The following is a 15,501-nucleotide window of genomic DNA, read 5'->3' on the forward strand; positions in this document are numbered from 1 at the left end:
ATAGTTTCTTTTTTGACAGTAGCTTTTTCAGGTGACACGTCTTCAGCAGCGTCATTTGTTCCGTTGTTCACTTAGTTCCAACTGAAATGTTTTAGACCATGATAACGCCAAAGCCTGTTGACATGCACCACCTTTGGCTTACCTCGCCGACCACATTTTATTCGAAAAGTCACATCTGAGAGACGATCCACTATGTCATATGGGCCTTTTCATGGAGAAGACAACTTAGGAGACTTCCCTTTGGTCTTCCTGGGATTATACAACCACACCTTGTCTCCTGGTACAAAGCTGACTTCAGTAGATCTCTTATCATAACATAGCTTCATGAAATCAGCAGACATCTTCAAGTTTGAATGTACTTGATGGTGAATATCATCCATCTTTTCCTTTCAGATAACATTTTCACGAACTCTGACACATTTTCAGGCAACTCTTCGTAAGATGGGCGTCCTGTTATCAGATCCACTGGCAATCGAAGTTCCCGACCAAACATCAGCTTTGCTGGGGTGTATCCAGTGGTTTCATGCTCTGTTGTTCTATAGGCCATCAACAGTGGAGGAAGTAAGACATCCCAGTCATCTTGGCGGCTATTACAAAACTTTGCCAATTCCTGTCCCAGTGTCCAGTTGTACTTTTCTACCATCCCATCGGACTGTGGGTGAAGTGGCGTTGTCCTGATCTTTCGTATGCCAAACAACTTGCAACATTCATGGAACACAGCTGATTCGAAGTTATGACCTTGATCTGAATGCAGTTCATGTGACACGTTACCCAAACATCATGAGGTACAGAGAAACTTCTTACAGTAAAGGTAACTTTCAACTTCCCTTTTTCTAGAAATTTATGTCCACTTGCTGGTCACATCAATCCCTCTTTTGTCATCATCACTAAAGAGCAATTTCCCATTTTTCATTGAAAAATTGGGTTTAATAATTGTAGCTGTAGAACCTGTGTCAGTTGGCATACATCATTAGTGTTGTGTTGTTCCTTTGATTTTGTTTTGCTCTCTATCTCTGACGTAATAATAGCTGTGATTTATATTGTGACAGACTTACTATTATATATTTATTTTTGTTTGTTTGCTTGTTTAAATCAAATTTATATTTAGAAATGTACATAACTTACACTGCTAAATCTATATTGTGAAATTCTCACCTATTCTCTAAGGTTGTAGAAGATCCTCAAGTGTAAGAAACAACAATATGTATGTGTATGTAAACACTAGCATTATCATTACTATTGTTACGTAAAATGGAATAGAGAAACACTCCACACACACCTATAAATATAACCAATGCGACACACTAAAAAACACTATTATTGGTTTGCTATAAACTTGGGAAGCTATAACTGTGATTGTTATAATGCTTATTATACAGATAAGCCTAAAATAACAAACACACTTATTAAGCCTAACCTAAGATTGTTGTACAAAACATATCACTAAGCTCTAATTTAAAACCCTATCCTTACAATAAGTATTTACAAATCTAACTATAAATAGTGGCAGAAGACATATGCATGACTATTGTGTATATTGTTACATATTGGAACATTACATACTATTAATTGCAACTACGTGAGATGGTTCTTTGCACAATCTACAAAAGCAGACAAGAATTAATATTTCTATACTGTTATTCATGTGAAAAAATTTTCACACAATGTTTTGTTTCACAAGAAAAATATATATAAGAAAAAGATGTTAGTATGAGAATATCAGTTGTCACAAGTTTGTTTTTTTAATCAAATACTGGAAAAATCTTATTTTAATATTACTAATGCTTTTGCCTATTACACCACCAAAACCTGCAAGTGCTGTGAAATGTAAATGCTCAAGGGCATATAGAAAATTAGATCAGACCTAGGCTGTGTATACAGCATTTTAAGCAGTAGGTGCATGATTACTTTGTACATAGCATTTTGAAGTAGGTGCATGATCACTGTGTATATACCATTTTGAATAGTACGTACATGATCACTGTGTATATAGAATTTTAAACAGTAGGTGCATGATCACTGCATATATAGAATTTTAAACAGTAGGTGCATGATTACTGTGTATATAGGATTTGAAACAGTAGGTGCATGATCACTGCGTATATAGGATTTGAAACAGTAGGTGCATGATCACTGCGTATATAGGATTTGAAACAGTAGGTGCATGATCACTGCGTATATAGGATTTGAAACAGTAGGTGCATGATCAATGTGTATATAGCATTTTAAACAGTAGGTGCATGATCACTGTGTATATAGCATTTTGAACAGTAGGTGCACAATCACTGTGTATATAGCATTTTAAATAATATGTGCATGATCACTGTGTATATAATCATCACCATGAATATCATTAACTGAAATAAAAATCAAAGGCCCAGGCACTAACTCCTAAGGCATTCCAATAGTAATACGAGTTCAGTTAGACTTTCTCTCATCCAAACACCTACAATCCATTTTAATTGTTTCCTTAACTCCTAAAAAGGATCTTATTAGGTAGCCTAACAAAGGACACTGGGAATGATCATTAGTGTAGGTAATCTAGGACTGTGGGATATTGCATGCTGAACCTATTGTTCTGAAGATGTATTAATAAACTTCGTAAAGTGTAGGTCTAAATTATCATCTAGTATTGTATAACTGTTATAAGTATTTATCTGAGTGATTCATTAGTGGTCAATTCACCACATAACAATATATTATCAGTCAAAGATTAGAAAATTTTATCCAAAAAATATTTGTGAAGATGACTGTTATCTTTTTATTAAAATTCTCCATCTACTGGCATGTACTGATTTTTGTACTTAAGTTAAATTGCACAATACTCTGCTACTGTGCTAGCGTTTAGCCTTATGTAATAACTTCTAGTTCTACCAGAAAAGTTGCTAAAAATCTCCAAAAGAATTAAATTGAATAATAATTTGTTTTACTCTTAATTATGAGTGACAATAACATTAACAGGCAGAATTAATAACGTTAACACAGTAACACAACAACGAAAACTCAAAAAGTATTCAACTTGGAAATGAAAGTAAGAATTGTATTTGTAAATGTAATGTAACTTTGTGGTACGCAAGATTTCACTTACCGTTTCGATGTATTCTTGTTTATTGTACAGAATATCAGGAAGTTCCATGGAGTAAAATGAAGCTCACACTTTTGTGTAATACGAATTAAAACCAAGATTAAGGAGAATTTATCTTAAAAAGTTAAGTTGTATCGTAATGAATCACTGGAAAACATTTCTCGTGTTTACATCATTGCGAACACCAATAAAATGCTCTAGAGGGGTCGTCATAAATATTGTAAACATCCTTTAACTAAAATTTTAAAAGTAAAACAAATCTTTTGTACTTAAAATAGACAAACACAAAAATATTTCAATACTTAAAAATAACTAAATATTCAATATTTATATTACCTTTTAAACGGTGAACGATGCATAATTTACAATTATTGTACCAAAAACATCATCCTACCTAAACTACATCATACCTTGCATATTACACCTTCAAATATATTTTTGACAGTATATATTATTTGTTTAGAATACACAGTTATACAATAACTATTTGTGTGAAGCCGTCTTTATATCTAAATTTATATATTAGAGTAATGATTCCCAAACGTTTTTGTTCGCGGACCATCTGATTTTCTTTTCTCCACAATGGGATTTATACCTTACGCTATCGCTTCCTTTCCATAATTATTGCGTAATCATTTCTACCAGAAGATTTGCTACACATCTTCAATAAAAGTTGAAAGTGATAATAGCTAGACTTAATTATGATCGACAGGCAAACTACAAAATGCCTCTATGACCACTCTGCTTTAGGTCATTAGTTGGATATCCTCGCTGTTATCAGTATTTTCGGCCTGTATTCCAATAATAACAAACAAGGTTGGGTCTGCTTAGTGAATTATCAAGTTATTAAAATAGAATTATCGCATGTAAATCTTCGGGTACTATGCCTTTTACATTTGTCCATTGTATTTATAACTATTTAGTTTTATATAATAAACCTATCTAATACTATTGTTGTACTTTGTTCTATCTTAGTCAATCAATCTTCTTTCAATCAACAACTATTCAGTCACTATAATCACTAACCAATCAATTATCAACTACTTGTATTTATATTGCATTCTCACTTTTACCAAGTATGATAATTTTCTATATTCTAGGACTAGTTTTATAACTACTCTCGATATTAATGTCATGCACTCTTTCGCCAACACCTAAGTGTCAGAGTTTGATTATGTGTATTTAAGTGGGCTGGGATTCTTCAACAATAGGTGCCTGTGACTTGTTGGCGATAAAGCCGAGCATTAAACGGACAGCACACAATACACTTGTTTTAAAATAATATATATTTAAAAGGTATGTAAAAAGATTCTTTACACTATAGGAAATCATAGTTTTATCTAAAACTCTAAACAATTCTCGTTTCTTGTTAAAAATCCACTCAAGCTTATACAATTACTTTAGAATCCAATTGACAAGACGAACTATTTTTTTCTACTTTGTTACGTTACTCCGTGGGTTAACACAGTTGTATCTCGAACTTTAAATAATTGTCCCCTTTTTGTCAAAGTCCACACAGACGGATTCAATTACTTTAGAATCCAATTGACAAAAAAAAATAAATATTTTATCCACTTTGTTGGATTACCACAGTTGTATCTCGAACTTTAAATAACTGTCTCTTTTTCGTCCAAGTCCACACAGACGGGTTCAAATACATTAGAACACCATTTGAAAAGCTAAATTATTCTCTTTATCTCTATTAAACTGTGAAACTCACTTTAAAGTATCTTCCGCTATGGCTAAACACTGACGCGCCGGTTAACTTCGCATTTTCTAACTTTTTCTGACTGAACTTTTACTTGACTTGTGCTCGCTTGGTGGCCTATATTTATAATTTGTTCACTGAAGCCTCGAACTTTCTATAAACTATGCGACGCTATAATGGATAATACTCACTTAAGGTAAGAAGAAAAATACCGAAGATTCGAGTAACTTGGAGTCAACAATACTACAACAATTGAACCACACACGCAACATACAACTCTTACCGAGTTATGCATCCAAACTAGTCATAACTATCGCCTTTAAAATAATTACTTTTAATTCTCTTGTTGTGACAAGTAAATAATAATTAAATATTAAATTACAAAATTAATTAAATAATAACGCTTACAGTAAACAGTCGTGCATATACATCATTAAAACATTAAAGATATATCTTACAAAAGTGCCCCCTGCCTGGATTGTGAAGTCCCTTGAAGAATTCTAATATAAAAATAAAGCACTACATTAAACTGTCCATTCACCACCTCATTTGGTGATTTTACTTTCTGAGGGTTATGGTAAATAGATGGGATGGCGTTTTGTTACTTTGGGAGTTTTCCCTGGGCAGATGGTTGAGCAACTTTACTTGTGGCTCTATCCTTGCTGGTCCTCTGGAAGTGGTCTCGACAGTAACCCAGAGTTTCTCAGCATGTTGACTTTCAGTTGAGGAATTATTCTTTAGAATTATCCTGTTGGCTGTTCTCACACTGATATACTTCCAAAGGTGGTCATAGAAGACGACCTTTGGGTTGAATTGCCTGTCTCTCTGGATTCCACAAACCACATCACTGATTCTTTTCGGTATACATATGACCCTTCCTAACACCTGCTTTACTTTGGATTTTGTTTTTCCTTGTGAGAAGGGTTGTATAACTGTGTCATGTCACATTGATAGAATCCAGTCTTATCAGCATTAAACTCATAGCAGCTTGCCATTTTATCACTAGCTGTTATCTTTTTCTGGTAAAGTAGCATATGACCTCAGTGGTGATCCTTAGTCTGTCTGCATATTCTGTGTAAGGTTTTGACAAATGAATATTCTCTGGATGGGAGTACAGAAGATCTAATGGCACTTTAAATGTTCTCTCAAGTGGTGCTCCAACACAGAACTGCTGTCAATGCCATTTCTGTTATGGATCGGTTTGCTCACAGTATATTTCACATAATTTACACCAAGTCTATACAGATCCTTGACACCCAACTCAATAGGAGCATCTTCATACTCTCTTTCTAGTGCCTTCTTAACACATAAGTGTCCAGCCATTGAAAGGTTGTGGAGATGATGGAGTGCTTCAGATTGTATAGTGTGTGAAAATACCAACTATGATAAACATTTCTGTCCAGTGGTATTTTCTCATTTCCGTCATAATAAGTTCTCTTTTAGGCCTAATTAATACACTGTGCTCAGCATATTTTTGTCTTCAGGTTGTGTGGTGCAAATGATTACCATGAGGATTTTTCTGCACTGTTCTTGATAACTGAATAATTGGTTTCAAACTTGTATCTTTTGTCTGAATATTTTTCAGTTGAGTGTAGTTCTTGTGGGTGTCACATCTTGGACTACATTCTATTGTACTTTGGATTAGTCATCTTTACTATCTCGTGCTTCCCTTTTTTGAAAATATTAACATTCTTTATTAATATATAGTTATTTCCATGATGATATACAATGTTAAATTTGTACTTGTAAACTTTCTGGAGGTATCTTACTATCTGGCCTTTTGGATTGCAAAAAATCACCAACCACTTCAATGCTGAATGACTGTTTGGAGTGTAAACTTTTGTCCATATAGGTAAAGATGGTGTTACGACAGCGGAAGTCACGTGACGCTGGAAGCATGTGCGCTGGAGTTTCTAGAAGGATCGTGACTGTTCCTGGCAACTCTGGGAGAAGGTGTCTAGCTTAAGCCCTGTGACAAAGAACTATTGGACACAATGGGACCAGTTGAGCTTGAAGATGCTATTCTTCTCCGGAGATGGGAAACTGCAGATGGGAAAGTGACGACCTGGCAAATGGTTATACCGAGAAAGTTACGGGAAGTTGTGCTGCGTCAATCCCATGATACTTTAACAAGAGGACATCTCGGAGTTAATAAGACATTGAGTCACATACGATAGAGATTTTACTGGATATGTATGAGGCAAGATGTGGAAGACTGGTGCAGGACCTGCAGAACATGTTGTGCTAAAAGGGGACCCAAGCAAGGGACGTGCTCCAATGAAGTTATATCTAGTTGGCACACCAATGAAAGGAGTAGCCATTGACACTGCTGGTCATTTGCCCCAAACTCGTGCTGGAAGCAGGTACATTTGTGTGGTGATGGATTATTTCACCAAGTGGCCTGAGGCATATGCAATACCAAATCAGAAAGCTACAACTGTAGCTTCGGCTATTAGTGATTTCTTCTTCAGATTTGGTAGCAGATAAACTTTAAAGTTTCATAAAAAAACAAAAAAAACTTTTGATATTCATGTAGGAGGATCTAGAGGTTATTCAAATTAAATATGAAAACTATAAGATGAAAAGAAGTATTTATATTCTTAGCCTGAAAATCAGCTTTCACTCAGACTGACTCGGTGAAGGTCTCTATATAGTGTTATAACTTGATGAAGGCCTATACTTACAATAATGCTAACAATACTAATACAAATAATAAACTACTTGTACTACTTCATGGCTCAAATGAAAAAACACAATTCAATTATTATACCAGATACAAACAACTCTGTTGCTTCTTTTTTTTCCCTCAGCTATCTCTTGATGCTCTGTTTACCCCATATTTATAATCTACTTTCATATGTACCAAAACCCCTGGCATCAAAACTTTAGAACTTGCAATTTTGTCTTCTCTGAATAAAGTTATGAATGTATACCATCTTTATTTTTCACATTCACCAATTCCTCAGGACACACCAGAGTATTTGGTTTCACTATAATCCAGTCACTAGATGAATAATTATTGCTAAAACTCCTGGTATGAGGATTCCACTTCTTGGAGGTGCAATGACCACAGTCTCTGTTTTCACTTGAAGTTCAGCCTCTGGTGTAGTAATTGCCATGTAGTACACAAAGATTTCATGGTTTTAAACTGCTGAAATTAGTCAAACCTCACATCCACATCTCTGCATGAAATAAGCCCCCAATGTAACTACCCAATAAAAATATAACAAAAAAAACTATAATCAGTTGAAAATGTGAATAACATGAAATCAAGTTGTGGAAACAAATTATTTATTGAAAGAAGAAAAAGGTGCGTTCATTTTATTTCATAATTTTCAAAATTTAATTGATGATTCAGCTACAATTAATGTTTAGGTAGAGAAAATAACAGATAAAATATAAACTTTTACCTTAAAAAAATATTGATATTTATTCAGGAGATTGTAAAGGTTGTGCAAATTAAATATAAAAACTGAAAGGTGAAATAAAATAAAAATACTTTATTAAAACATCCAATATTTTGTGTACAACAGGCTTGTAATGCTTATTAAAAGCTTGCCAAATTTTATCAAAATATACTTGGTATGTTTGTAATTATAATAAACATATTTTGGCTCATCAACATCATTACAAAAAAGTAGGTCTACAGTGTTTCATCTACCAATGGTAAAAAAAGACAGTGCTCAGATGTAAGTACTAAATTACTTGATTTTGTTTATGTATTTTTTATTTATCAGTAACTAAAATGTAAAAATTAGAAACTGAAGTATTAGACAAGGAAACTTAAATGAAAAACCAGAAATATTCCTTGTGATAATTAATTTCCTAGCACACACACACACACATATATAAAATTGTATAATTCTAATTCAATCATAGGATGCTTGTAACTCAATCAACTGTTTACGCAAAGCTATCCAACTATGATAAATGGCTTTTGGCATACTCTGAGGGGGGCTTAAGTGCAAATGAAAGTAACTAAGCTAAATGAACCCAGGTTTAAAAAAGTCTCTTAGCTTCAGCTCTAAGAATAAATAGTGTAATTGTCTGTTACAATACACAATCATTCTTTAAAAAAAGGAGGTAATTTAGATTTATTTCATATTCTGGAACCTTTAACTTTACCCTACATTTCTCGTTTCACTACAGTTACTCTTAAGGTTCTTGTACAGCATACAGTTTATCCATGTCTGAGACAAGCATATCACAGTGGGAAAACATTACCGGATTCCCACACATTCATCTTCTGTGTGCACTTGTTGCCTAGTGTACTAAGTCTGGTTAAAAATTTCTTTTTCATCACAAAATCTTTCACCTTAAAAGTATGTATTTTAAAACAAAAATGATATATAATTTGCTAAAATAGAATGTCCAAACACAACTATAATTTGTCTTTTCAGACTAAGATATAATTAGGTTATAATTCCATGAGTGCCAACTTTGCTTATTGACAAGTTACAAAATGATGACTTTTCCATAACATATATTGCTACTTATTTAAACAAGGCCATTCTAAGCTTGAAAACACTATTCATTTATTTATTTTATTTTAAATGAATTAATTATACTATCATTCACAAGGACTGATGAACCAGGAAGTTAGATTTTTGTTCCCAGAGCAGGTCATGTAACTACAGTGTTAACAGGAGAAAACTACAACAGTGATCCTAAGAACTCAGGAGTGAAAGCCAACAAGGTCTTTTCCCAATACTTACAGAGTTACATTAAAAACATAACAAACCCTATGGTGATGACTTAGCTATTCTGTGCGTGTCACAATTTTTAAAATTTCACAGATACACTTTCAATATTTAATTAAACAAGTTTATTATTAATATATGTCAATAAAATTAGCATAAGAATGTAGTTTATAATTCAATTTTTTTATATTATTTAAGTATTAATTATTTAATTTCAAAACAAATTAAAAAAATTCTCAATTCTCACAGTCATGTGTGAGGACTCTCAATTTTCCAATTTATTTAGTATAACTCCATTAGCCTAACACGCATGTCGTCTGTTATGTAGATACAATCTATAAATAATTCCAAGGTCAACTGTACAGTTGTTCTTTACTTTCTAAACAGTTTTCAAAACTTCATCTTCTTGTTTGATGCATTTGTTTATAACCAATTGACATAAGAAAGGATGTTAGTAATATGCCTAATCCTGAGCACTGTATGGAAAATACTGGATATTAATTATGTAGGAATTAATTATATTAAGACAAATATCAATTATAGAAACAGATAAGACCCTGGGACCCCATAATTGTTTTTCCAAAGTTTTAAAGAAGGCAAAAGATCAGATATTTAAGCTTCTCTATTATGTTATTTGGTCTATTGACAGTGAAGTGAAGAAACATGCCTGAATATTGGACATTTACTAGCATTACTCTTAATGTTATAGAGGGGCTTGTAAGAACTGCCATGGAAATTATAAGCCAGTTAGTCTTCTGTTGTAGGAAAAAAATCTAGAGAATCTGAGAAACAAAATTTTACAAAATCATATACTTAAATATCCTCAGGGAAAGCCAACATGGATTCACTCAAGGAAATTCTTGTCTTACTAATATGATGTTAACTTTTTTTATAATGATGGAGAGGGTGTGGAGTTAAGTGTACTTATTAGATTATTAAGAAGTTTCTGACACCAAAGATTAGCTAAATAAATCACATCAGTTGAGGTTGAATTGAAGGATGGTTAGGTGAAAGGAAGAAAACAGTTTTATTAATGGAGTCCAGTAAGACTGGAATTTTATTACTAGTGGTGCACCTCAGGAGTAAGTGCTTGGGCCTTTAATTTATTTACAATATTGACATTTACAAGGGCATAATTAGTAAAGTTAAATATTTCTAACTATAATGAAGATGTTTAGGTGCTATAGAGCAGCATGAATTAATTGGCAATTAAATTGAACAAACAATTGGCAAATTACCTTAATTCTAGTAAATGCAATGTAATGTATTTGAGTAACAATCTGAATCACACATGCAATATACAGTATACAGAAACCCACTTCAGAGTATAGCATAGAAAAGTAACTCAAGCCATCAAGATAGTGCTCTGTTTCTAATAATAAAGCTAGCAGATGCATTATTTAAAATCTGGAGCTGGGTGTTTCACCCAGCTATTTTTTACCATTGCATTTAGCTATTTTCACTTGTAGATTTTAGATCTTTTTCAAATTTCTAAAATTTAACTGAATGTTCCATCCTTTAAAGTTTGCCATGAATTAGACAACTTTTTAGCACATCAGTAATTTTCCATGCATAACATGTGTCTGTTATTCAATTTGGTTTGTGTTGAACTTTGTGCAAAGCTACACAAGGACTATCTGTGCTATCCATCCCTAATTTAGCAGTGTTAGACTAGAGGGAAGGCAACTACTCAACATCTCCCCCTATTAACTCTTGGGCTAAGCTTTTCCAACAAATAATGGGATTTACTATCATATTATAATGCCACCATCACTGAAAAAGTGAGTATGTTCAATGACGGGGAATCGAAACCATGACCCTCAGTTTTCAGGTTGAGTGCCCTAACCACCAGGCCATGCCAAGCCCTGTTATTCAGTACTGTTTGACTACAAATAAACACTGTGTTGTTTAGAAGGTCATGAATTAACTTAGTAGATGTTAACATCCAGTCTGTTTAACCATTTAATCTTAAAGCTCACTTCACAATACAGATTATCAAATGCCACAGATGCAAAAGGTGGACCATATAATACTGAATATTCAATAAATACTGTAAGTGAACAAGCCTCATCTTGCTCAATCAAAGGTAAATGATTGAGAATTATCTGTCCTAAGAGGAAAATGATGCCTACATTTGAGGAAAACTAGTAAAAAAAAACCACAGGATCTATTGGTTTCATTCCTTTTGAGTTGTTAAAACCAGTTACTGATTTGGGGGGGGGGGGACGTTATCCCCTGTGGCTCCAACTGTGGCAGGACCCCCAAACTTCCTTGTACTTTACAATATTTTCCTACTCTATGAATTACACATACACACCTGATGGGCAGAAATTAAGGTGAACAGTACTAATACACATGTATAGTTATAAGTCATAAATGGTAATTATCTTTATACAAATCACTAGTTCAGCCTTATCTCTAGGTTTGCAGTACACCTTAAAATACTAGAGAAGTGAGGTATTAAGGGAACATTTTAGTGCTGTGACTCAAGGAACTGTTATCATGGAGTTGTGTCTGGATTTTTTTTTTATGTGTTTAACTTTGCACTTCTTTTTGCTCTTGTTAACATAATTTGTACTTTGAAAAACTTGAAAATGGCATTTTAAAAATAGAGAACTCAGGTGATAGAAGAGTCGCCAAAAATGGTCCGTGATATGAGACTGTGAAGCAGCCTAGGGAAACCTTCCCCAAGATTTTTGTCTTTAATCATTGACAAAAATAGCTGCCTATGATCTTAATCTAGCCACAGGTTCATGGAAAATCAAAATCAGGGATGTCTCACAATAATGTTACAATATGTCAATCATACTACATCTGATATATCCAGTGCCCTATAGTAAAGCTCATCAGGTAAGCTGGAATATGAAAGATCCAGTAATTACTTATCAACAATGACTGTTAGGGTGTGAATCAGATCAAGCAAGTGAATTATAATTATTATCAATTTTATTTACATCATTTACAAATAAGATATTTTGGCAAGAATTAAGAACACAATATTTTAGTTATTCCAAGTGATTTAACCTCATAGAGAAACACCGACACTCAGCACTTACTTGAATAAAAATATTTGTAGTAGAAACTCAAACATTATTTTTACTCATGCTTAGATGTACTGTGTCATGTTTTTAAAAAAGAAAGTTGTAATAAAATTTTCAAAACAGATAATAACATTCCCAATGTTTTTATTTAATATTATGAGAAGCATGAACTTAAATGTTTTCTTCTCTTTTGCTTTTAGGTAGTGGAATTTTTGAAGGACTAAAATAGTGAAAGATGTTTTTTTATGACTAGGAGTTTATGATGTAATTGGACTGTTATCAGAATATATATTCTGAAGTAGTAAAAGATTACTACCAATTTGTGTAAGTAACTGTTCCCATTTTTATTTTTAGGCTTCTGGAAACAAAGTCAGTCGTCATTCTGTATTATGTGGTAGTCAAAATATTGTCCTAAATGGCAAAGTAAGTAGAAATTTTTAAACTGTTGTTTTTGGGTGTCTTTTTTTTGGAGAAATTTGACCATTACAAAACAGAAATTCAATATGTGGATTGTTTCTTTTTACCTGAATCAATCAGATTTTGAACTTACCCTTTACTAAACTTCTTAAAAGGAGGTCGAATAACTGCTCGTCTACCAACAACACAATGTCGACCTACTCTAACATTTGCAAGGTCTCCACGAATGATGCATTCTGACTGGATAATAGTCTAGAAAATGATACATGAAGAATTCTAAAACTTTCAGTATATTCCCAGTCAATGTTTTAGTCTTCAATTACTCTTAATGTTCAGAGAATTTAGATTATCCCAAAATTAAAATTTAAGTTCAACTTTTTCAATGTATTTTATATTAAGTAACTATCACTTATTACCAAGCAATACAATTTTGTGTATTAAATAAATACATAAAGTTACTTTTTATCTTCAAAACTTATCCATTTTCATTTCTACACACCAAATAAAAATTTGAGCAACAGTATCAAAAGACACCCAAAAACAGCAGTTTAAAAATTTCTACTTACTTTGCCATTTGGAACAATATTAGCAACAGTATCTTTGTTTTTATTAGTTTACAAGTTCCATTGCTGTTCATCTGTCATAATTAACTCTTTCACTGCTAACTCAGTGGATTACACCAACAACATGACCTGAAGAGTTTCCATAATATAACTTTTAACATCTTCATAAAATTTTTCAAGATATTAATAAACATTATGAGTCTTTTGTAGACAGAAAAAAAATCAGTATTTTTAATTAAATATTTTTACTAAAAATGTATCTGTGAATATATGGAGTTGGAGTGTTGACTGCTCTGATTACAAAGTGATTTTCATGTTAAGATTAAAAATACTTATCTGTGATGCAATTTTAACCTTGCTAAACACAAACTGTGATGCAATTTTTATTATGACAAACATGCAACCTGGAGCCATTACATGAATACTTCTCTTCATACACCTCATAAAGGTCATTAATTTCAGTTTGGTTATAACACTGCTTAACAAAAAACAAGCTATATCTAAATTATGGCTTGATTTTTTTTATTTTAGAAAAGGTTAGGCTAAGCTGAAGCAACAGAAGCAAGGGGTCAAGAATCCTGGATCCAAGATTAGAATGGAACCAACCACCTAATACATAAGAGCTGTGATATAAGAGTGCTTCCTAGGCATCACCATTGTAAAAGTGAATGACTAATGTTGAGGAGTGTCAGAACCTCTTGAGAAGTCAGGAACATGGATACATGAATTTGTAATCTAAATGAACCATGAAAGTACTTTTTTTAAATATGCATATTTTACATGGGCCTTGGTTATTGTCATAATGACGAAAATGAAAAACACTGTGGAACACTTGTACCAAAATTGCATAGTTTGATTAAGAGAAAAGTCAAACTAATATAGTTAGAATCAAAGTTATAACTGAAATGTTTAAGCTTTTTCTTTTCTTTCTCATAATCAGTAAACAAAGAGAAGAAAGATTATACCATGAATGATAACGAAAGCTTAAATAAATAAGTGCAAGTATTCCTTTATTCCTAATCAAAAATTCATCTGAATAAAACAGTGCAGAAGAAAAGAATGAGCTTTTGTAGAAACACTAGTGCTCCTGAGGTTTATCGTGCATGAAGGATTTGCCACCATTCTATTGGTGGAACTATTGTTTATTTGTTATGAAATCCTAAACAATTAACAGCCAAGGATGTTAAATGGTCCCACTGGAAACCGTGCTGTATGACATCAATAATGAGTTCTCGTGGGGAGAGATATATTAACTACATTACATGGCATCTCACTGTACTATGGGATTACAAGCAATGATTACATTAGAAAAAAAGAATATAAATTCTGTCACTAAGCAAAGCTCCTTAGTTAACATATGTAATCATCCAAGTCTAGTTAGTTAACCAGGAGTCTGCACCACCCTGATACTAGCAGCACTCTCCACTATGACCCAAACTTCAGTTTTACTGGAACAAATGTCTCTCCCTCACTATATTAAGGTCTGGAACTTAAGTTACAGGACTGATGAAGTCAATAAATTAAGTTAGATAATGAAATTAACCTTTGATGTACTAAATTAAGTTGCAAAGCTGTATCGTACCTGATGACGCCATGTTAACAGTGGCAAAACGTTGTTTTTAAATTTTTTTTTTTCTATCCCATTTTAGTTGTTTTTTGAATTTTAAAATTTTGTACAGTTTGGGATACTTCTAACATTTATATCTATCTTGAAATGTTTCTATTTAATAGAGATTGTGTATTAACTACTACTTAAGTATAACTACTAATTTTATAGTTGGAAATCTAAATGAAATTCTTGAAGAATTAAACAAAAATTATGTTGAGTTTGTGAATTCTAATGCTATCTCTTGTTTCTCACATAACCTTCCTTGAGTTGGTGTATTAAAAACAAAACAAAAAACCTGCATTTTCATGGTATTTTAAATGTATACTGGGTTGTTACTTCACATAAAACAATCTGCTCAATTTGTGTATGAACATAGAA

The 15,501-nt window shown here is 32.8% G+C and overlaps 1 protein-coding gene across 1 annotated transcript in view; it reads right to left on the minus strand.

Annotated features, from left to right (window-relative positions):
- The window catches only part of LOC106462477 (dynactin subunit 5-like), a 27,023-nt gene extending 11,914 nt beyond the window's left edge, over window positions 1-15,109 (minus strand). The window contains exons 1-3 of the mRNA XM_013922404.2: window positions 15,097-15,109; window positions 13,518-13,549; window positions 13,085-13,203 (exon numbers count right to left, since the gene is read on the minus strand). Of these exons, the coding sequence (XP_013777858.1) occupies window positions 13,085-13,203; window positions 13,518-13,549; window positions 15,097-15,109 (164 nt within the window). The remainder of the gene's footprint in view (window positions 1-13,084; window positions 13,204-13,517; window positions 13,550-15,096) is intronic.
- Between the last annotated feature and the right edge of the window lie 392 nt (window positions 15,110-15,501).

Source organism: Limulus polyphemus, unplaced genomic scaffold, assembly GCF_000517525.1.
Source record: "Limulus polyphemus unplaced genomic scaffold, Limulus_polyphemus-2.1.2 Scaffold1178, whole genome shotgun sequence".
NCBI lineage: Eukaryota > Metazoa > Arthropoda > Merostomata > Xiphosura > Limulidae > Limulus > Limulus polyphemus.